A 23207-nucleotide genomic window follows, 5' to 3' on the forward strand; every position below is an offset into this window, starting at 1 on the left:
TGTTTGTCCTGACTCTCCACGTGCTCGGAGATAACTGACCACTCGTTCGTTAGCTAGAAACGCCCTCTACCGAATCCAGTCAGTGCGCGCACAATCCGAATTATAGTCGCGGCGGAAGAAAATCAGCCCTATTACTTTCCGGACGAACTTGTAACTTCATTTCTGCTTTCATCTTATTTGTTAATTTGCGATTACATGAAGCAACGGATAATTTCGGGCGATTCTCTTTGCTGTCGCCCATTACCTTCACACGAGCATTTTTTCTGCTCGAGTTTTTTTTTCTCATTCTCTTTCACTTTACTTTAACCCATTGTCTACTCTTTACCTTAACCCATTGTCGTTTCTTTTCCCTTATAGGTATTTGGCCCACTCTATCACATATATTAACCAGCTCTGTCAATTAAGAAATACAATTTATTAAAACAAAGATATATCACCCTTTTTACTATCGTCTGAATCAATTTGTATGGCTTCCTCCATACATTTCACAATATCTTTAATTAATTCGATTTTTTCATCATACTCCATTTTCTAAAATATTTATATTACATTATTTATATTTGTATACATATTTGCAAATTACTTACCAAAAGATGAAATTAAATTTTTTAAATATATTCAAAATATTAATTTCAAAAAAATATACGCAAATGCAACTATGTACTTTACGAAAGAAAGAATTTAACACGAATGCTCTAAAAACGTCGCAGCGAACTGCTACGAATAAGAACACAAAAGTTGCTGAACACTGGAAACTCGGAGCGCGCCCTCGTTCGTTAGCTAGAAACGCCCCCTCGAATCCAGTCAGTGCGCGCACGATCCGAAGTATAGTCGCGGCGGAAGAAAATCAGCCCCTACGGACCCTGTATCTACCCTGTATCTCCTTCATTTCTGAATATCTCAACTTTAGAGACTTATGACTGTATCACAGTGCATAATCGCTCGATAAATGTTCTCTAATTATGATAGCTAATGACTCAAAAAATAGTGACGGCCCCAAATTTTGGTTTAGTTCTGTCTTTTCAAGTACAGGAAACAAATCCAATAATTTATAAAGGTATGTGGTATATAAATTCAGGTAGGACTTGGTACGCAATAAAATGTGTGGACAACTTCGTTATAACGTAATAATTTTATGGTAAATAATGTGTTCTGACGTGCGGCAGTTATAGTAAATACGTCAACAATTACTATATCGATAGTATTTGGCAATAAAATCTGCATAACTGTTGTATAGTGACACCCAGCTGGCACAAATCAATGCCACGTGATATGATAATTAAATTTATGAATGAAAATCAATATGTTTTTATGGCATCTTATAATAAAAAAACATGCTATAAAAGTACCCCATTGGAAAATCTAGTGGGCCATAGTTGAAGTATACTATATATTATTTTCATTATGTGGTCAATCAAACAATTCTTGATTCTGAACTGTTGCTATAAAGTCAGAAGTAAGGAAATCTGCTTTAAGCGAAGATTTGTAGTTTAGATACGACAGCGAGGATATCTTCATGTCATTTTGCATATTTTTTACTCAGCTTATGCTTAAGCTTGGAGTTAAAATAATCCCAAATTAGTTCAAGCTTTTTGTGATTAAAAATTTCCTGTCGCCCTTATGGAGTTGCGGCCGTATTATGACCATAATCATAATTCGTTACGCGTAGTAACATTGATATTATCTCCTGACGTTCTCGCCCATGTAACTTTTTCGGCGCTGAACATTTTATCTTTACTACTGGTAATTTTCCTTGGACTAATTAAATTAATATTGATATGCTTTAGGCCTACTTACTTTACTGTATAAATCGAGAGAACATTCGTTGCTTGTGTTTAATTTAGTCGGGTTCCAGAAACAAAGTGGAAGTGAAATAGTCAAGATCAGTGTATTGAAACTATCCCAAAAAAGTGCAGTGAACTTTATTTATAAATGAAATATTAATTTTGTAATAAAAGAATTATTATTTCTGTCATCTAATCGGTAGAAGTCGTAAGGCTAAGTCGTATAAAGGCGTAAGTGAAATGTGTTTCCAATCTAGAGTTGAAATGTTCTCGCCTTGAGTTGATTTTTGATTCTTTTTTCATAAATACAAGCCCTCAAAAAAAAGAAGTGCGTTAGTAAAATATTTTAAACATTGTCTGAAACATAATTTTAATAAATAGGTCTGTAGTAATAATTAAAATCTAATCGAATTCCTTTAATATTTTCATAAGTTATGAAGTCTTTCATTGTGATATAACATGGTGTTTTCGGAGTTAACAGTGACGTGAGAGCCAAGTCGCGAGTGCGACGACTGTTTGTTTGATGACAGGAGATATTTCGTCTTGCCCCCGTTCACTGCCAGACCCATTTTCTTTGCTTCCTTGTCCAGTTTGGAGAAAGCAGAACCAACGGCGCAGGTGTTGAGGCCAATGATATCAATATGATCGGCATACGTCAGCAGTTGTACACTCTTATAGAAGATTGTACCTGCTCGAGATTAACTTCTGCAGCTCGAATTATATTTCCAAAAGCAGATTGAAGAAGTAGCACGAAAGGTAGTCGCCTTGTCTGAAACCTCGTTACGTATCGATCGGCTCGGAGAGGTCCTTCCCGATCTACTTTGATACACTTAAATTCCAATCGTCGGGCATACTTTCGTCCAACCATATTCTACTAAGAATTGTACTTGAATAGCTCAGCCGGCAATCTATCGACCCCCGCCGCTTTGTCGTTCTTCAGACGGATAATTGCTATTCGAACTTCTTCGTGCTCGGGCAATACAACGTTTGCTTCATCGTCATCGATTGGGGAATCCGGTTCACCATCTCCAGGTCTTATGCTTTCACTGCTATTCAAGAGGCTGTGGAAGTTTTCCTTTCATAATCATAGATCACCTTTAGGGGTTCTACAAGAGTATACTCCGGTCATGAAGCCTTCTGTTAGTTGCCGCATCTTTTCGTAGAATTTTCGAGCATGATCCCTGTTGGACAGCTTGTCAAGCTCTTCGTACTTACGGATTTCGGCCACTCTCTTTTTTTTGTCTGCAAATACGTCTCGCTTCTCTTTTTAACTCTCGTATCAAGTATAATTTGATTATAATACAGTTTAATGCAATTGTCACTTAAAATTCCAACTAACTAGTGTAGAATACGACTTCTTCAGGTCTTTAAAAAAGTTCTGAGAAACATATAGAGTGGAAAATTTACATTTATGATACATAGGTTAACAGAGTTAGAGTTAGAAAATGTAATTTATACTCTCTAATTCTTGGAAAATAATCCATCAGACAAGATTGGATACACACACTCTTTACTTTGGCTTTAAACCATTTAAACCATTTCGTTATTTCCGACAAAGCTTATATGTCTTGGCAAAAGTGATGATTCCTTAGAAGTGAAGTTTAACTCCAGGAACCTTCGACTTCTGCATCCGTCAAAATATTCTCACTCTGGGTTCTGTGGCAATCATATAGATGACTTTAAGACCCTCATCAGCAACAGGAGTGAAGAGATCTTGTGACTTTAAACGGAACACCCTTAACGTTGGCTATACTTCATTCTGTTTTTACATGTTTCTTGGTTCAATAGCCTTCCTGTCAGGCTTATAAGTGCGAATTAGTGGTCATAGAACCAAGAAAGAATCTATGTTAACTTAATCTTAAGACATACGCATGATGTAAACCTTATTTCAATTGTCTCATCATTGAGCAAAGCCCTTCAAACATGACGCTTCAAAAATATTTGGACTTCAGCATCGCCGTTTGCTTTATTTTTAGATACACTTCCCTCTATATACTATACATACATATATATTTGAAGTTCACTCGTGAGCCATCATTTTTCAAATGCCTGGCTGACGTTTCTATAATTAAACTTAGAGAGTATGTGTGGGTTGGTATAAAGTACGCGTACAATATAGACGATTGCTTCCCAAGATCAACGCCACAGATGTTCAATGTTTGTCACACGACATTGTTTTTGATATATATATACACACTTGCATATATTTATATGTATGTATGTATATATGCATATGTAAATAAATGTTTTCTTGTGCGCCGTCAAAGACTTCTAAATTTAGTGGCATTTCCTGAAGGAAGGAAGGCGGCGCGTGTATCGCTTTAATTAGATGCACATTTTGGGAGCGAGGCCCTGTACATTTGTATGTTTATACGTATATGTGTGTTTCTGGAAATGCACAAATTACACATACACCAGCGCATTATTAGCGCTTAATTAACTGCATAGATATGCCTCGGTGTTATGCGTGCTATGCGTGAAGAATGGACTTAATAATTACACCACATACATGCCTCTCCCTGCTGCTCGGCAAACTACTGGAGAGATACACGAGTGTACATAAATTCTTGAGAAACAAAATATATATATACATATATGCTTATCGCTGCATTGACTCACTTATATGCATGCCACATTTTCAGTATATACTTGCCACATCACCCATTTCTTTATAAATAAGGCTGCGTTGCATGCTCGGAAACTTCAGATTCGTTTGTTTGGCGCTCGTGAGCACATCAGAGCACCGCTAGCTGATCAATTTAGCAATTACACTCAAAAACTTATTAATATTTGTATTTAATTTGCACATTAACAAATAAAAAACTGGTAGTTGTTGCGGCGGACACACGTACATATACACATATGGGTGATAAGTGAGGGTAACGGTCACGCAAAGCTTATAAAAAGAAGACTGTAGAACTTCACAAGAAAAACCCAATAATCATTTATTCTCTTCTCAACACATTTCATTGTAGTGAACTCTTGAAATCCATTGGTTCCACATCGAAACTACTCACCGAATCCATCGGCGAGCGTGTGGCGCTCAAAACTAAGGGCATAAAGAACAAGTTCGATAAGAATTTCAGCACGATCAGCAGTGAGACGGCACAACGTTTGCGTAGCGTCGGTAAAAACTTCAATACAAACTTCACGCTGACCAAAAAGGAGAAGGACAAAGAGAAGGAGAAGGCCACAGCGCAATTCCACACGGAACGTCCACAAACACTGCCACCCAACGATCAAGTCTTCGGCTCCATCTCCTTCACAAGCCCATTGAATCACAAAACCGACGGCGTTGAAGATCTGTCCGCCAGCGCCGCTGATTGCTCATATGATTTGCCGCGTAATTTAAGAGCGGCGCGCAGCGATTTGGATCTACCCGCGCCACCATCTTATGAAGACGCCCTCAAAACTGCGCCACAAACATCATTCGCACGTAACGCACCCATTAGTAAGTCGGTGATGGTGCCCAAACATATAGCCGCTGAGGCGGCCAGTGTGGCGCTGAAGAAGCAACGCAGCAATACGAGTCTGCAAAATGTCACAGAGGAGACACATGCAACGGACAACAGTTCAGTTGGCACTTCGCGCGACTCAATGGATTTACCATCGCCGCCAATGCCCAACTTTCCAGCGCCGACGTTGCCGAAAGAAGTGGTGGCCGAGATTTCGGATGGACTGTATGGCAAACTCAAGCCCATACAGCCACCACAACGGCTGAAGCGACGTAAGAATTATGAAGAAATACAACTGCGACGTGCGCTGGACACCCCATCACCGGTCGGTGGCGCCTCCTTACGTCCAAATGTTGATTCGGCTGAGCTGCAACAATTGAATATGGAAGCTGCAGCTGCGGAACGCGAAGAATCTATGTTGTTGCACAAACAGATACTTGCCGCCGAGCGGCGTATGCCGAATCCCGACCGCAGTGACTCTTGGGAGTATATCGCTGATAGTGTGGAGGAGAGCGTGTGCTCAACACCAGAGCCGGTATATGCCAACGAGGATGCCACCTATGGTAGGGTATTCGAAATGGCCACAAGCAGCAAATCAGCAGCGACACAAGCAAATAGAAACTACGAAAATACCACGATTAGCAGACCTTCGACATCGCGTATGCAGGCAAATAATTTTGGCCATACGAAAACTGCCGAGGTGGAAGGCGCAGTTGGCGGTTGTATGGCAGCACCTGTCGAAATTATACAAGAATTCGATCCGCTTTCCAGTCGCAAAGCCGCCACAATCTGCAACTCAGATAAAAGCAATCAGCTCTTGCTTTTGGAGCATCTGCTCGAGGAGGATATATACGGCACAGTTTCGGGAGATCAAGTGAAATCCGATGACGATGTTAGCATGTGTACATCAGAGGAAGACAATCAGACTGCGGTTACCGGCACCACAACGGCTATAGTGTCGCAGCAGCCAGCCACAGTGGTGCTGCCTACACCGAGCAACAAGCCCACCACCACAAACAGCGTCAGAGATTCTCAAATACAGATTGTGCATCAAAACGCACAGCTGCTCTCGGAGAGCATGGAAAACATGCTGGACGATGAGGAGGAACGCGTGCGACCCTACTTAAGCCGAGTTGAGGAACAACCCGCAAGCGGCAGTAACGTAGACTTATCCCGCAGTGGCGATAATCGCACACAATGGTTCGTGCAGGACAACAATAAAGAAAACAATGAGCAGCAAAGACGTAATCCCTTCAACAAGCTGAATATCGTCGGCGATGGTCCACCATCCTATTTGGAAGCTATTGGCGCTGATGGCCGTCCACCATTCACGCCTAACGAACAAAAATCACGTGCGTCACGTTTCATGAACACCGTTAATGTATTCTCCACCAATGTTAAACAACGCGTCGGTGCGATCACGCGTAAGAGCAGTTTCAAAATGGCACCCAAATCGGATGTGAAGGTTACGCTACAGATGGTGCCACGTCCCACACTCTCGCCAATGCTCGTGCGTTACGAGGGACCGTTGATACGTTTTCCATCCGGTGTTGTAGAAGATATACTGAAAGAGATGCAAAATCGTAAGGCCATACTGCGCGATCGCCAATTTCAAACATTCCTCGATCAGGAGATGAAGACACCCAAAGAAACCATACCACTCGATTGCATTACGACTTTGCAGTGTGTAAGCAATAGTCGTGTAACTGATAATTCGACACATTTCTATTGCTTTGAAATTACCACAGCAATTCCGAAGAATCAATCGAGTTCGGGTAATGTGCAGGCAATGTCGAATCCGAATCTGGTTATGACGAGTACCTCGTCGGGCAACTGCAAGCATCAGCGTGTGGCACATCTGTATGGTGTGAGCAAGGAATCAGAGCGGTGAGTAGAAAAGAAGATAAAGAAAGAGAGAGTGGAAGAATGTCAACTGAACTGTTTTTAAAATTTTTGTTTTTACCCCTCAGCGGCATTTGGATGCAAAAGTTGTTAGAAAGCCTAACCAATACCATACCACCGAAATATCTCTGCCATTACTATCGTGCCGGTTGGTGTTATCTGAAGAATTCGATAACCTCCGAGTGGAGCGGCACTTGGCTCGTGTTGAAGAAGAATCAGAGACGTTTGATATTCGTAAGTGAAGCTGCCGGAAATCTGGAGAAAATGGATCTACGCAAAGCGCGCTGCATAGGTAAGTAGATGAAGACAGAGTTGAACCTTTTCTTTCTTATAAACTCCTTGATTTCAGTGCTCAAAGACAGCGATGAAACGATACGCAACTTACACGTCGAGTCTGGTCCGACGCTTATGATAGACTGTCCACCATTTACGGTATATATGATTATGTCCTCACCCCGCGAAACTAAAATTTGGCGTCACATCATCCGCGAAGTGGCACACAATAATGGCTTTTCGCTGATCGATCAACAATTAACTAAATTCAATGTTCCCGTTATTGTGGATAAATGCATCAATTTCGTTTATATACACGGTTCCATGTCGGAGGGTATTTATCGCAAATCCGGCTCCGAAAATTCCATATTAAAGCTATTATCTGCCTTCCGTGCCGACGCCTTCAATGTCGAGATCACACGAAACGAATATAACGAACACGATGTGGCTAACGTTTTGAAGCGTTTCATGCGCGATCTGCCTGAACGTTTGATGGGTAAACTCTCCGAGAGCTTTATGTGTGTGACTGAACTCACGAAAGCGTCCGAGAAGATACAAGCGTACAAAGAACTCTTGGCACGTCTGAGTGTGATCGAACGTGAGACTCTGAAGAAAATTGTCGGACATTTGGCATTTATAAGTTCACAGAAAACGAAAAACAAGATGAGTACGAAAAATCTGACAATGATTTGGGGTCCTACGCTGTTACAAAATCACGTAAGCACTTAAATTCCTTGGGCTTTGTGGATAAACTTGGTTATAAGTCAAACTATTTTCATTTTTTTACCGATCAGCATCAGCAAGAGGAAATGGTTTACTCACAGAAGGAGGCTGATGTCTTGACTGATCTAATAACACTTTACAAAAATTTATTTCCTTTGACGCCGGAGGAAATGGTAAGTTTTCTTTTTGACTTTAGTTCCACATTTTATTAAAAATACTATTATTATAGAAAAAGGAGCAAGAAATGCTGATGTGCTTGCAGAAATACTATGCGGCCGCAGAAACGATGGCAGACTCTGTGAAAAAGTCAGGCGATTTGAAGATGTGGGTGGTTCTAAATGCCAAACCAGAGCTTACAAATGAGGTAAGTGTTAGATTATATCTAGAGTTGGAAAGTTGTTGGTGTGAAAAAGAAGATATTATGAGTTGTCAGTTGGAGAATTAGTCCTCAATTTTTTATTAATAAGTAGGTTTAGGTTAGGTTTGGTTATACTGAACGACTGCTAGGACATACAGAGGTGGTCTTCAGATGTTCATTTTAATTCGAGCTGTAGTATTCGTCACACAGGATTTTAACACCTTTTACAAACTTTCACACAGACTTGACATCTAATTTTGATACTTCACCTAGTCCCTTGAACTGCGAAGCTCCTAGATATATAAGACGAGTTTTAGATAAGTTTGGACAGAAGCAGCGTCTGTCTTTTAACTACTTCTATTCATTTACAGAATGTCTGATCGTTATTAATACCCATTCAGCTCGCATGCCGGTGCCTATGGGGCCCTTGTTCCATCTCACTGTGCTCCGTCTGTCAGCGCTTTTAGAAATATCATTATGTATGGTTTTTAGGGACTTACGTATTTGAAGTACGGTTCGATAGCCAGACGAATGACACTATTGGGAATCTCAACAGCTATTTCGATTCCCGGAATGCCCTTGTACTGCCTCCCTGCTTTTAAGGACATTCTCTGACGCAATGTGATGGGAGATTATTGCCTTATTTGTTACTTGACTCTCAATGTACATGTATATTGATCTTCTTTATGTTGTTCCTGCCGCAGAAAGAATTGTCTGAGCTCCAACTCCGAGCAATAGATCCCTTAATAAATTTCGGCATCCACTCCATTACTTCATTTATGATCCATCTGAGTAGATGTTGCTCGTCCCGAAAGGTTGTTGCAACTTAGATCTCGTGTATCCTCAAAGTACCTTGAGCTCTATAAACCTATTTTGAGTTAACTTGGTTGAAGATATTTCAGATTCTGATATCGCAAAGATATAATTGTCAAGATGGACGTATTGAGATGATTTTGGCTCGTGTTCTTCTTCAAAAAAAAGATCTCGACATCTAGACAACAGTATTTTCAACCTTTATTTAATGCCTAAGCTTTATCGGGCTCGAGAATCTCACTTAAAGCCTAGGTATTCATATTATTGACCATATAACTCGGTTTGAGTAGTATGCATTGGAGGCGTGTAAGTCTTTTTTATGGTCAATTTGTGTTTATTTTTGTGCTTTGTCATTTTTATTGCCCAAAAGTTATGGTTGAGGTTTGGCTAGAGCTGTTAATCGGGTAACTAAGCGGGAACGCGATACCACATCCATAGTTGACGTAACTCCAAAGAATAGTACTTTACTGTTTCTCCATTTCATAGATTAATAACGAATTTTGAATTTTTTGTACAGGAAAAGGATCAGGTCAATGTCACAATCACACCCACCCGCACCGCCTACGACATCTGCCGCGAGCTAGCGCCCAAAATGCATATGTCCACCCACCAAGTATCCCTGCACGAAGTCATTTTGAACGATTGTTTAGAGCGTCCGCTACACCATGACACAAAAGTATTCGACGTCGTGCTCAATTGGTCCTACTGGCCCGAGGATGATCGCAAAAACAATTATCTCGTTGTCAAGCCGATCGATACGCTGCGCGAAGTACAACGTGCCGTTAAAAATCTGGCAACCGTAACACCCGGCAAAGAACTGAAATTCGCCGATAATCGCACGAAGTCCTTCAAATCCTTGCTCTGCGAGTTACGCGACGGAAAAATTGTGATATCGAAAAAAGACAAAAATGACAAAACCACCATTGTGCGTGAGATCTTCTTGCACAGCACCACAGCGTATTTGGGCTTTGAGAAGAAACGCGACTTTCCGTGGAGCTGGGCCATCACTTTCGTCGAGCGCACGCAAACGCAGATTTTGAGGTTAGTTTGTGGTTAGTTTTTGGTTATATAGGGTAAAGTTTTGGGTAGTTTAAATTGAAAGTTATTTTTATTATTTTATTTTTATTTTTTTTATATCTTTAATTTTTTGTATTTTTTCATGTAGTTTTTTATATATTTTTTTTTTTTTTTTTTTAATTTTCTTGTAGATCACGCGATTCACCCTTCATTGGTCATGTGTTAGCAGGCAGCGAGTGGGTCGACCGCACGATCTGGTACTCCAGCATTTGGTATAGCTTGTATGGCGACAATATACTGCCACCGGCGGAAATTATTCTCAAGTAGCTGCAGTGCAATAATATTTAATAATAAAATTTTTTCTATTGCGTAAATAGGTTAGCAGTATAGGTTATTTACATAGTTAGTTTATGCATTTATGCTTAGTGAAGTACGCTTAACTGTAATGAAACGCCATCATTTAGTAACTGCACTTCATTTGCGATTTATTGAGCATTTCCATTTGCATTTTTTCTTTAACAAAACAGTTATTTCATGCATTTGTATTTGTCTGTGTGCATTGTAAAATAATTTTCATTTAAGTTTCTAATATCAAAATGGTTGGCAACAGCTTGTACTTGCCACATGTTGCAATGTAAAAATATTTAAAAAAATTTAGAATTTTTTTTCGAGAATTTGTAATCAATTTTCACAACATTTGCATTTACATCTGTGTATGTATGTCTGTATTTGTATATTATTAATTATCAAAGTCAAGGTAGTCATAATGGTTATAAAAAAAAATTTTAAAATTTAAAAATAATTTTTTTTTCAATTTTTAAATTTAAAAATCTATTTTTTTTAAATACTACAAATTTTTAATATTAAAAAAAAATTTTTCGAAATCAATTATTTTAAAATTATGTGAGTGCATTAATGCAGTAATAATAAATATATATCGTATTTAAATAAATAAGTATTTTTTATAAATTATGCAAATCGTGTTTTCTTATTAAAATTTTACAAAATTGAAAGTTAGAGTGTTAAAACTTAGTTTTAAAATCGAATTAAGTACAAAGCGCCAACGACTTATGCATGTGTGTGTGTGTGTGTAACATACTCCACACAAAAGTATGTGTGCTTGTATAGAATGAGCTCATCACTAAAAACAAACTTTTTAAAATTTTATAATAAAATTACATATTAATAAATATGTATGTATGTGGCGCTAAATTTAAAAATACTACAGGTATATTTGTGTATGTGTGTGCGTGTGTGTGTGTGTGTTTTTAGCCTACAGCAAATCCTTGTCTAAAAGGTACTTGTATGGACGGAGGTGTAGAACGGACGCTTGGCGCTATGACGACAGCAAAACAACAACACTGTGTAGGCAAAGGCGAGCAGAAAGCCAATAGTGTTAAGCGCCATCGATAGAATCAGTATGGTTATCCACTCGCCGCGCAGCTCCTTGCAGCTCAAGTCCCTGCAAAAGAAAAATATATACAGTAAACAAACTGAAATTTCCAACCTGCCCACCCTTTCCCTTACCGATACTCCACTTTGTAGCTTTGATCATTGTAATGCTCCGGCACCACTTCTTCGTCCAACAGTCCGTTCGCCACTTGTGCCGCACTGCTATTCGTCGGCGCCGTCAACTCGTCTTCGTTCGCGTTGAAGATGCACGTGCAGGAACCATGCTCCAGCAAAATATTTGTCGGCGCACAGTGTGTGTCGTCGGCGCAGAGGCGCGCATAGTGCAGGGCGGCGCAGAAGACCGCCACACAGCACAGCAGGACGGCGAGGAGTGCCAGCAAGTATGAGTCGGCGCGTAAAAATTTGAAACAATTCTCGCGTACTTTGTGACGTTTAATACGCTGATAGCGTACAAGCACAAGTCCAAGAATGCCAGCGAGCAGGAGCTGCAAAGCAGTTAGAGAGAAGTTGTTGAGAGACGATATAATTTTTTTGAGATTTGTTATATAAAGTATAATGAGCTGGTACATGAAACTTGAAGCTAACTCCGAACGCTGAAATGGATAATATTTCATGGTGCTCTGAAGACTGGATCGATACTAGATTTCGCGGATTGGTAAGGCACCTTTCGAGAATTTTTTTGAAGTCGATGTTATTTAAGTCTCTTGAGATGGAGTTAATCTATCGATATTTGATTTCGCGGATTGGTAAGGCACATCTTTAGAATTATTTTGAACCTAAAGTTCTAGAAGTTTCCTGAGACAGAAACGATCTCATCAAGGGATTAAAAGATGCCTTCAGAATCTCCGGTCCCTAAGTTTTTGTATCTTGAGAGGCATAAGTCGACAATAAAGCTTCACAACCGTTAGCTAATTACCAAGAAAAAGCTATTCAGCCTATTTCAAGTCATATTTTCTAGATTTAGAAGCTCCAACTAATGAATACATTAGATACTGCGTTCCGGACACCTAACGAAATTGCTCGATGGATTATTAGGCCAGGTATTTGAAGAAGATGAATTTTGTAAAATGCGTTGGACTTAATTGAAGAATGATTGTAGTTTGGGTAGGTGCCACATTCATTGCATACGTGGTTTTAGTCAATGGAGGAAATGGGTCCACAGGACAAGGCTTTTTCATAAATTTGAAGACGGTCAAACTTTTTGCGCGCTTTGTGTGATGGCTTCGATGGCAAAATACTCAACTTCCGTCTAAAATAAGATAGTAAAAATCTACATCATGTAAAGCCATAGAAAAGTAAAAGTGCCAGGAATGTAGGAATTTCGACTTTGGCTCAAAGATGGATATTATGTTAGTGTCCACTTAAGAAGTCCTCTCGAGTTAAGGAACGGTGGCTTAAAAGAGAAGACACAGAATAAAAATTTCAAATGCAGATATCTGTGCAACAAAAACGGAATCATATAACTCTTACTGTGGAAGAGAGCGGGCTCTATTAGTTGAAGGTGATACTTTGAATCGGATTTTGAACTCGGTAATAAATTAACATATAATCTCAGCAGACAATGAATACTTCCAATTAAGATTTAGCCGTTCGGAATAAGCTTAAAGAGGCTGCGGATCCTTTCATTCGTGAGCTAACATTAACCATTATGACTGAATCAAGAGTATACGTTCAGCCAAGTATCTAATCCAGAGATATTCCAATTATATATAAGGAGGAGCTTCAGAAGTTCTTTGATAAACGTTTAATAAATATACTTTGTCCCCATTATATAAATGTTGTATAAATATAATAGGTCAATTGAAAAGTCTCATGTCTTTTAGAAAAAAAAATATTTTTATTCAACGTAGTTCTCTTCAAAGATGATACACTGATTATTCCGATCACTTTTCGATACCATTTATGTAGTAAGACGTACGACGAAACTTTCTTCCCAGTAAGCATTTTTTTGATATCTGAGAACAGAAAATAGTCACTGGGGGCAGATCTGTGAATACGGAATGGATGCGGAAGCAATTCGAAGGCCGATTCATGGATTGTTGTCATCGTTTTCGCTAACTTGTGACACGGTACATTGCCTTAGTGAAAAAGTACTTCCTTTCTCTTCAAATGCAACCGTTTTCGACGATTTCGTCCTTCAAAAGGTCCATAACGTTATGTAATAATTGTTCTTGATGGTTCTGCCTTTTTCAAAGTGGCTAATAAAAATTATTCCATGCGCATCCCAAAATACAGACGACATAACCTTGCTTTGGGGCGGGTTCAACGTGTGTAGCCCTCTCGGATGACTGTCGATTGAACTTCGGAGGGTATTAATGAAGCCATTTCCATTGCGGCCGGGAACTTTTCAATTGACCGTTTACTCTTTCAGATCCGAAAGTATTTTGACTCAACTGATTTAACTAAAACTCTATGCGCTTAATCCAAAACAACAAACAATTTTTCCACTTTTCAACTCTTAAATCTAGATTTTTATATGTATAAAGAAAGCTTAATACGAAGCTACTCACCACTAAACCGCTCCAATATGGATTATATTGTATGGCCGTATTGGGTGCCAAACAGAATATCCAAATTGCTAGGAATGATATTAGTAGACCAACTATTATCTCCAGTATGAGCAACCAGCGGGCAAGATTCGGATATTTAAAACTCATTGGATTCGGATACTGAGTGGCTGTGTACAAAGAAGGCTCCATTATAGAAAATATATGCTGATAATATATAAACAAATATATTTATGTAAGTGTATATCTGATGCAAATAAATCCAGTATATAGTAAGTGATCTGTTGTGTATGCTGTAAAAGTTTGTCGTCTACTAACCGCGCTCACTTGCTTGGGGACCTAATAGACCGACTGACTACAACAAAATCTGGTTATTAACATTACCACTAGATTGGTTAGGGTTAATTATTGCGGGGATTACGTGCTACAGTATATGTCAGAAATATATTGAACTTGACGTAAGAAGATTATCAAATGATAGTTGCTAGTTATTAAGACCGTTACGGAAATCAAATTAGTATATCATAGTAAAGTGGAAGGGCAATTACAACAAAAGTAAATGGGCTTATAGATATGTGTTTTATGTTAGTTTGAACTCTATTATAGATTAGATTACACTTAATTGTTGGCGAGTCTAATAAGCTTCTTGTTTTCATATGTATGTATAGTATATTTGTGTGAAAGCATTTACATAGGTGGGAACGGATTTAAAGGCTGGTGCTTGGGTCTCATACTCGTATTAGGAAGCATTAAAATACTCTTACGGTATAATTATTGTAGAATCGGCATTTCATAATTGAAAAAATTATGTAACAATTACTATATAATCTAAGCTCAGGTCTTGAGCTATGCATTACCAAATTGGATATAAGTAAGGTACAAAAACGGTACATAGATTTTTAGCGAGATTTTAATTTAATTTCCAGCTTTGAGTTGTCCGGGTGCAATTACGGTACAAATGCGGAATAAAAACGGTACTACTAAATTATGCTACAAATTTCATATAAATTTCACATTCACGTTTTGAGCTATACATTTTCATGTTGGGTATAATAAGGGCACAAAAAACGGTATAATTATTAGCTGGATATTTTTTATTGATTCACCGTTTTGAGTCGTCCGTTTTTATGGCTGATACAAACACGGCACAAAACCGGTACATCCAAACTAAGCTTAACATTTAATTTCGCATTATCAAAAGGTTACGCGTTTGGGCTATGCATTTTCATTTTGGGAACAAATACGATACAAAATCGGTACACATATTTTTAGCTGGTTATGCATAAATCATTATCGATTTCGACTTTTAGCCTTTTATTCCCATATTCGGTACAAATACGGTACAAAAACGGTACAACATAATTTAGCTCAATATTTCATGACCATGTTTATTGTTTTACAATTTCAATATAATCGGTATAAAAACCCGAAATAAGCGATAATTATCGATACCTTGCCATCTCTAGACATTAAAAAACTATTGTAATCGCTAATGTAAATGTATGTATGTATGTATGTAAGTATGAAGTGCAATAATTACATCTTAGCATTAAATGGTCCATTAGTAATAAAAGGATTAATAAGCAACCGACTATTAGGATTTATTTTCTAACAGCAATTAAAGTTAACATGTTGTTTCTAAAGTCATGCGTATATACTTAATTAGTTTTAAATAAGTAAACATACATATGTACATACCGGTTAATGCGCACGCTAAATCGTACTACAAAATAGAGAATAAGTCAAATTAAACTAAGTACAGTGCGCCGCAAATTAAAAGACACATGTCAAAAGCTATTTTTCTAAGTGTTAGCATTTAAATTTTTTTTCTAATTTGTTACTAAGTGTTACTTATAGACAGAACAAGCACCTTGCCACTTACCTGGATATGTTTTATTATTTACAACTAGCATGCGACTGTGCCTTAAACTATTTCTTGTTGGAGTATGTCGGCCGGCGATTTTACTACCTTTTATATTCTGCGGTACAGTGGTGGACATGTAGACGGCCTGAAATTAAGAAAGTGCAGGATTTTTTATTGAATAATTATAATAAAGAAATTCTAGAAAAATTTATATTTTATGTAAGAATTGCCTTAGACAATGGAATAAGAAATAATAAAGATCGGTCCTAAAAAATTACATAATAGATTTGCATTTTATAACTGAAAAAGTACTCGAAATGATACCCATTACCTATTCACTTATTTGGATCACCCTAGAATGTAGCGACACAGATGAGTCCCTGGTGAGAAAAATCATTGAAAAGAGCGAGACAGGTGAGTCACGTCGAAGAAAATATCATTAGAGAGAATCAGAATAATATTTCACTTATTTGATCTTACTCAACCTTGGAATAAAATGATATAGAATATTATGACAAAAAATGGGACAGATGAGTCCTTTTTTATTATGAAAAAAATCATTGAAAAGTTTCTAATGATGAACGGTCAGTCACGCAATGGATGCTAGAGTATATTCCAGCTCTTGAAACACTATTATTATAGGAATACCGCAAGTTATTGAACAACTAGGTTGGAAAAAGTATAAACAAAAAACATATTAAATTATATTAACTAAATAGGGATTAGTAATGTGAGAAAAATGCCTCGCCTAAGAATCCTAAATTTAAAATCAACGATCAAAAATTTAGACTGCGTGAAAAGCAGTTTGTCTTCCTCCAACTACTATTAGAATGAACTCTGAAAGTCGAACAAAGTAGTGAACTCAAAGCCAATGCTCAGGATTTAGTAGGGCAGCGTGGTTTCGAGTGTTAATTCATTCCATTGATCAACATTCAGTAGTATAGAGGGGTTTCGAGAGTTTATTCATTCATTATTGTCATCTTTGTTTTCGTCCAACGGTGTTGTTGGAATTTTATATACGGTTCTATGAAATATCAAGCTGTGAAATATTTTTCTCATATTCAACCTCTTTACGCTCAGCTCGACTTTAAGCGATCACTCCAAGGGATTGATTCTTCAGGTGCCAAAGACGGGTTCGGTGATTTAAAGGTCGAATAAGGAAAGCGTGTTTGACCAGTTTGTGCATCTTTCAATTGACAGATTGAGCAAAAGTAAAATTTCCGAATTCTGAAAGTCTGAAAAATCAATTCTGAAAGAGCTCAGTGAATTGAAAATTAATATTGTGTGGTAGCTCAGTTGAAGTTTTTCGTAGAAAATTAAATCGACTCGATTCAAGTTACGCGGCTTATTGTGATGGAAACAACCATAATGATCGCAGAAAAAGAAGAGTAAGGCAGAAATACCTCAGCTCACAAAGAAAGGAATTGGTGTTCCAAGTAGAGGAACTCTTTTCAATAGCTTTTTTGGAAAGATCACGCGTGAGCTGTGTCAAGCTGTATTCTTATTTTTGTTCAGTATTGTTTGGCATTTCATCATGGAAAGACTTACTTCGCTCAACGTATGGTCGACATAATCGGCCTATTGAGCATACTATTCGCAACACCATTACAATTCTTGAGACCCAGTATTCATTACTGACTAATATTCGACCGAATAGACCACTTCCAGCACGCAGTGAAGAAAATATAGCAGCCGTAGCTGGGAGTGTACACGAAGACCGTGAAGAGTCGATTCGGCTCCAACTCGGACTGACGTACGGAACGACTCGGCGCATTTTACGTCGATATCCAAAATTGAAAGCTTACAAAATACAGCTTGTGCAAAAACTAAAACCGCTCGACTTTCCCAAGCAATATCGCTTCTGTTTATGAGATCTTGAAAAGTTCTAAGAAAACCAGATGTTTTCAACCCAAATTTTGTTCAGCGATGAGGACTATTTCTGGCTCAATGAGTATGCCAACAAGCAAAATTGGCGCATTTGCGACGAAGGGCAACATGAAGAGATTCAAGAGCTGCCTTTTCATACAGGAAAATAACGGTTTGGTATGGTTTGTGGGCCGGTGGAATCATCGGTATATATTTCTTCAAAAATGATGCCGGTGAGAACGTAACCCTCAATGTTGAACGTTATCGCGAAATGATAACTGACTATTTTATGCCTAAAATTGAAGCTCGTGAACTCGGCCAAATTTGGTTTCATCAAGACGACGTCACTTCCTATAAATCACATCAATCAATGGATTTATTGAGAGCGATTTTGGGCGGATCCATTAGTCACCAAGATCATGTGATTTGACAATGTGGAGATATGTAAAGTCTAAAGTCTATGCCGACAATCCCGCTTCAATTCCTGCCTTAGAGCAAAACATCACGCGTGGATTCAATTGCTCGAACGAGTCATCGAAAATTGGACTCAACTCAACGGATGAACCATCTGAGACATAACCGCGGCCAACATTTCAAAGAGATAATCTTCAAAAATTAAATGTCAAATAAGGTTCTTTCGAATGATAATAAACATTCCCGATTAAATTTAAAGTTTCTGTGCTTTTTCGTTAAAAAACTAAGGGAACCTCGAAATGGAGGATTAGTTTTTTGTTTTGACAAGCCAAATTCTATGAATTTAGTCGTTAGCAGTCTTACGTTTATTTTCAAGAATTGGAACTGTTTCGAGATTTTTCAGGAACTTATATCTATGTATATATTTAAATTTTTTGTTTGTGTTATAGTTTGTTTTTGATAAAGTTCTATAGATACATTTTCATAATAAATATTTTGGACTTTTGTTTCATTTAGAAACCATTACCAAAATCACTCATAACTGCTTTATCTGAAGTCTTAAATATATTTGCTTAACTATAAAAATATATTTTTTACAACTAAAATAATTTACAAATATTAACTTAAATATATTTTTTGTAAAAACATTTGAATTGCAAACATAAAATTCCAGTTCGGTATTATTTTTACTATATAATTCACATGTCTACAATTCAAGTCGTCTGCGAACTCCTCTGTAATGTTGGCAATCGCGTCCACGAAATTTACATACTTCATGTTGCAGTCTCATTAGTGGATATCTGCTTTTAGGCGTTTCAAAGTAAGACGTTGTTATTATCGGGGCTGTACGTAACGGTAAACTATCGAAACGTTTAAACTCACTCGTGCTTAATTCCAGTATTTGATCACGTTGTGGGAGCTCAGCCAAGTAAATCTTTATACGAAGTAAACGAAATCTCTGCAGCACGATTGATATTTGCATGTAAAAATTTACAATAAACGATGCCAGCGAAATTTGTAGTAAACAATTAAAGAAAGCGCTTATTTTTTCCATTTTCCTTGGTTTCGAATTCAGATTTGTTGATGTTGAAATCGCGGTTCAAATGCTACTAATATTATTCTGAGAAAAGCAAGGACCTTTTATAGTAAGTTTTAAGATTTAAGTTGTTTACGAATAGTGACTGTATACAAATATACTTATTTATATATACTTGTATGTATATACTACATTCATATATAGTATATATGTATATATAAGTTTGTGTGTATTATTTGTACAAAAAGATAGTGTAGTTTTGTTTACATTTGTCAAGCAGTAATTGTTATCGATTTGCCATTTCATTGTTGTTGCAGCGGTCACAGGTATTTGTGTTAGTGTTGTTGGTGGCCTACAGCTGATCTTCACAGCTGTTAATGAGTTAGTTGACCTTGAATGCGAGTGTAAGATACGCGAAGTGATAACAGCGCTGACACAAAGCACGCACAAAAAAGAACAATTGTTGTTTGTTACAAGAAAATCATGTCAAAACATGTATTGCATTTGTTGTTGTAACAATTTTCAATGAAGATACTTAGCTTAGTGATATTATAATACTATATATCAGTATATTTGTTTGTTATTAAAAATAACTCTGTTAAGTCACAAACAACCTTTGGTTTGCTGATGAAAAGAAAACGCCTGATCTCAAGCTACAGAATTTGAGACATTAACATATTATTATTATTTATTATTTCAAATAATGACAATGAAAAATATTTTTCAATATGCAATAAATTGTACAAACAACTTAAAAATTGGAGACTATTGAAGTACTACGGCTACTTCTCTTTCTCATCGTTTTTATTTCTACTGTTAACAGGGCGCCTTAAAGTGTGCTATAAGTTAATATTGCTTACTGTTGTTGCTGCTTACGAATGTATTTCCTCACAATAATTTAGTTAAACCACAAATATTTTTGGAATATTTAAAATTTTTTATCAAATTTTTGTGGTTAAATTCCAAGAATGCCTTCGGTTAATTAAAGCAATTTTAGAACGAACGATGAGACGATATTTTTCGAGGAGTGTAATTGTCGTGGAACTACCACCCAAATTAGATGTTGCTATGGGGAAAATCATTGACAAAGACATACTGTTCGTTGAAAATAACGATCAATAAAAGTATGCAATTTTATTACACATAAATCAGATTTATTGACCCATCATTACGGGGTTTCCAATAAAGACGCTACAAAAGTAGACAGATGGGGGCAGCAAACGACGTCATATTTTTCCCCGCTCTTTTCACATCTCTCTTCAGTAAGGTTTGCCATTTCATCATGGAAAGATATACGATCCAACAACGAGTCGAAATTATTCAAATTTATAGTTATCTTAATCGTCCTGTCAGATCAACAATTGAGCGTCTAGTGGAAAATTTTTAATACACAGGCTGAGCACAATATGTTCCTGTGCCAGTGAGACAAACAAGTGCCCGTAGTGTCGAGAATATTGCTGCCGCTAGCGCATCAATTGAGGAAGACCCAAATCAGTCTCTCACACGTCGGCCTCAATCGTTGCGAAAAGATCTTGGCCTACATCCTTACAAAATCAAATTGATACAAGAACTGAAGCCGCTTGACCACCACAATCGCCGTATGTTCGTGAATTGGGCTGAGTAACAACTTGGAAATGATCCGGAATTTCATCGAAAAATCATATTCAGCAATGAGGCTCATTTCTGGTTGAATGGCTTCGTCAATAAGCAAAAAGTGCGTTATTGGTGAGGCAGCAATCCACACGTTCTCCACGAATCACCATATGAATGGGAATCTCTACGCTTAATGATAATCGAATATTTTTGAACCGAATTGAATGATATGGACTTTTAAAATATGTGGTTTCAATAGGACGGCGACATAAGCAACACAGCGAATGTCACAATTGATTTATTAAAAACCAAGTTTAGTGAACGTGTTATCTCACGAAATGGTCCGGTGGGGCTATGTCAAGTCTATGGTCTATGCCAGCGACGATTGACAAACTTCCTACGAATATTTTAAGGTGAAATTGCAGCAATATCGGCCGATTTATGCTTGAAAACCGTCGAACCGTGGTGGCCATGCCAGAGAAATCGAGTTCCAAATATAATGGCATCGAATGGAATAAAGAATTTGAAAAACTCATTATAAGGAAAATGTTGTATGGTAAAAAATTTTAGATACAAGAATCAGAGGTGAATTATTTTTCATAATTTCCTTATAAGAATCGGACTTAATATAATTGTTCAATATTCTCTTTTCTATACTTAGATCACCAAAATAAATAACCAATCTCAGTATTTTCATATTCATACATGTATCTAAATATATCTTATAAAATAATGTGAATATTTTTATTTTTAATAATAATTATTTAAATTGTACTTGTTAGCATACATTATACCCAGTATATGTATAGTATATACAAATTAATGTTTTTATTCAATTAAAGTGTGAATAATGTGTGAATTTACTTAGCGTCTGTTAAAAAACTCGTTGAAATAGAATAATTTCGTGATTGAGTTAATATATTTTCCACAATTATTAATACTTAATAATAACAATTTATAGATATGTATAGTGTAGAGTACAATTATTTAGTTTGATTTATGTATACATTGTGCCAAAAAAGCACATGGAAATTGAAATTAAGTTCCCCAGGTAAATGATATTTCAAAACAAGAAAAAACGTTAACTTCGGCTGCACCGAAGCTAATATACCCTTCACAGGTGCATTTCTTTTAGTAACTATGTGTTCAGTTTGTATGGAAGCTATATGCTATAGTAATCCGATCTGAACAATTTTTTCGGAGATTATATTATTATCTTAAGCAGTAATCCATGTCAAATTTCGTGAAGATACCACGTCAAATACCAAAGTTTTCCATACAAACATTTGATTCCGATCATTCAGTTTGTATGGCAACTATATGCTATAGTTAACCGATCTGAACAATTTCTTTGGAGATTACATTGTTGCCTTAGAAAATAATCTTTACCAAATTTCGTGAATATATCTTGTGAAATGCAAAAGTTTTCCATACAAGCCCATGATTCCGATCGTTCGGTTTGTATGGCAGCTATATGTTATAGTGGTCCGATATCGGCAGTTCCGACAAATGAGCAGCCTCTTGCAGAGAAAATGACGTTTGCAAAATTTCAAAACGATATCTTAAAAACTGAGGGACTAACTAGTTCGTATATATACAGACGGACATGGCTAAATCGACTCAGCTCAACATACTAATCATTTATATATATATACTTTATAGGGTCTCCGATGCTTCATTCTGGGTGTTACAAACTTCGTGACAAACTTAATATACCCTGTTCAGGGTATAAAAATGTATATCAGTATATCTATCAACCAGTTTGTTTACAGCAGCTATTTAAGTCGCTACACTTCAAAAGGTTGTTGCGATTTTTACAATGGAAAAAAATTTCGAAAAAAACAATTTGTAATAAAAAATGTTGGAAAAGGCATATGGTGATTCAGTTTTATCAAAAACACAGGTCTTCGAGTGGTACAAAGTCTTCAAAGACGGTCGACAGATCGTTTAAAACATGCCTCGTTCTGTATCACCTTCGACCTCCTGATGAAAATATTTCAAAAGAGGAGGATATGGTGCTGAAAAATCGTCAGGCAAATGTTAGAGAGATGGTAAGAGAGTTCGAGATCTCTCGAGAGTACTTTTGAAAGATTTTTGTGTATATTTTTGGTATGAAACGCGCTCTTGCTTGACTCGGCCCGACAAAGCTGATTTTTTATCAAAAAGAGTACCGTAATCATGTCACTTTG

General features: G+C 37.2%; 2 protein-coding genes across 7 annotated transcripts in view; one reads left to right on the forward strand and one right to left on the reverse strand.

Annotated features, from left to right (window-relative positions):
• Nucleotides 1-10683, forward strand: part of LOC126760451 (uncharacterized) — a 34294-nt gene extending 23611 nt beyond the window's left edge. For both annotated transcript variants that reach the window (XM_050476088.1, XM_050476089.1), the window contains exons 3-9: nucleotides 4760-7126; nucleotides 7210-7433; nucleotides 7491-8131; nucleotides 8209-8310; nucleotides 8367-8501; nucleotides 9826-10349; nucleotides 10517-10683. In XM_050476088.1, coding sequence (XP_050332045.1) covers nucleotides 4760-7126; nucleotides 7210-7433; nucleotides 7491-8131; nucleotides 8209-8310; nucleotides 8367-8501; nucleotides 9826-10349; nucleotides 10517-10652 — 4129 coding nt within the window. In that variant the 3' untranslated portion in view covers nucleotides 10653-10683. The remainder of the gene's footprint in view (nucleotides 1-4759; nucleotides 7127-7209; nucleotides 7434-7490; nucleotides 8132-8208; nucleotides 8311-8366; nucleotides 8502-9825; nucleotides 10350-10516) is intronic.
• A 101-nt stretch (nucleotides 10684-10784) lies between these two features.
• The window catches only part of LOC126760452 (uncharacterized), a 45614-nt gene continuing 33191 nt past the window's right edge, over nucleotides 10785-23207 (reverse strand). For 4 of the 5 annotated variants that reach the window (XM_050476093.1, XM_050476091.1, XM_050476090.1 and 1 more), the window contains 4 exons: nucleotides 16128-16254; nucleotides 14249-14415; nucleotides 11853-12223; nucleotides 10785-11787 (listed from right to left, as the gene is read on the reverse strand). In XM_050476093.1, the coding sequence (XP_050332050.1) occupies nucleotides 11616-11787; nucleotides 11853-12223; nucleotides 14249-14415; nucleotides 16128-16254 (837 nt within the window). In that variant the 3' untranslated portion in view covers nucleotides 10785-11615. The remainder of the gene's footprint in view (nucleotides 11788-11852; nucleotides 12224-14248; nucleotides 14416-16127; nucleotides 16255-23207) is intronic. The other variant, XM_050476094.1, reaches the window with a different exon arrangement.

This window comes from Bactrocera neohumeralis, chromosome 5 (assembly GCF_024586455.1).
Source record: "Bactrocera neohumeralis isolate Rockhampton chromosome 5, APGP_CSIRO_Bneo_wtdbg2-racon-allhic-juicebox.fasta_v2, whole genome shotgun sequence".
In the NCBI taxonomy this organism is placed as follows: Eukaryota; Metazoa; Arthropoda; class Insecta; order Diptera; family Tephritidae; genus Bactrocera; species Bactrocera neohumeralis.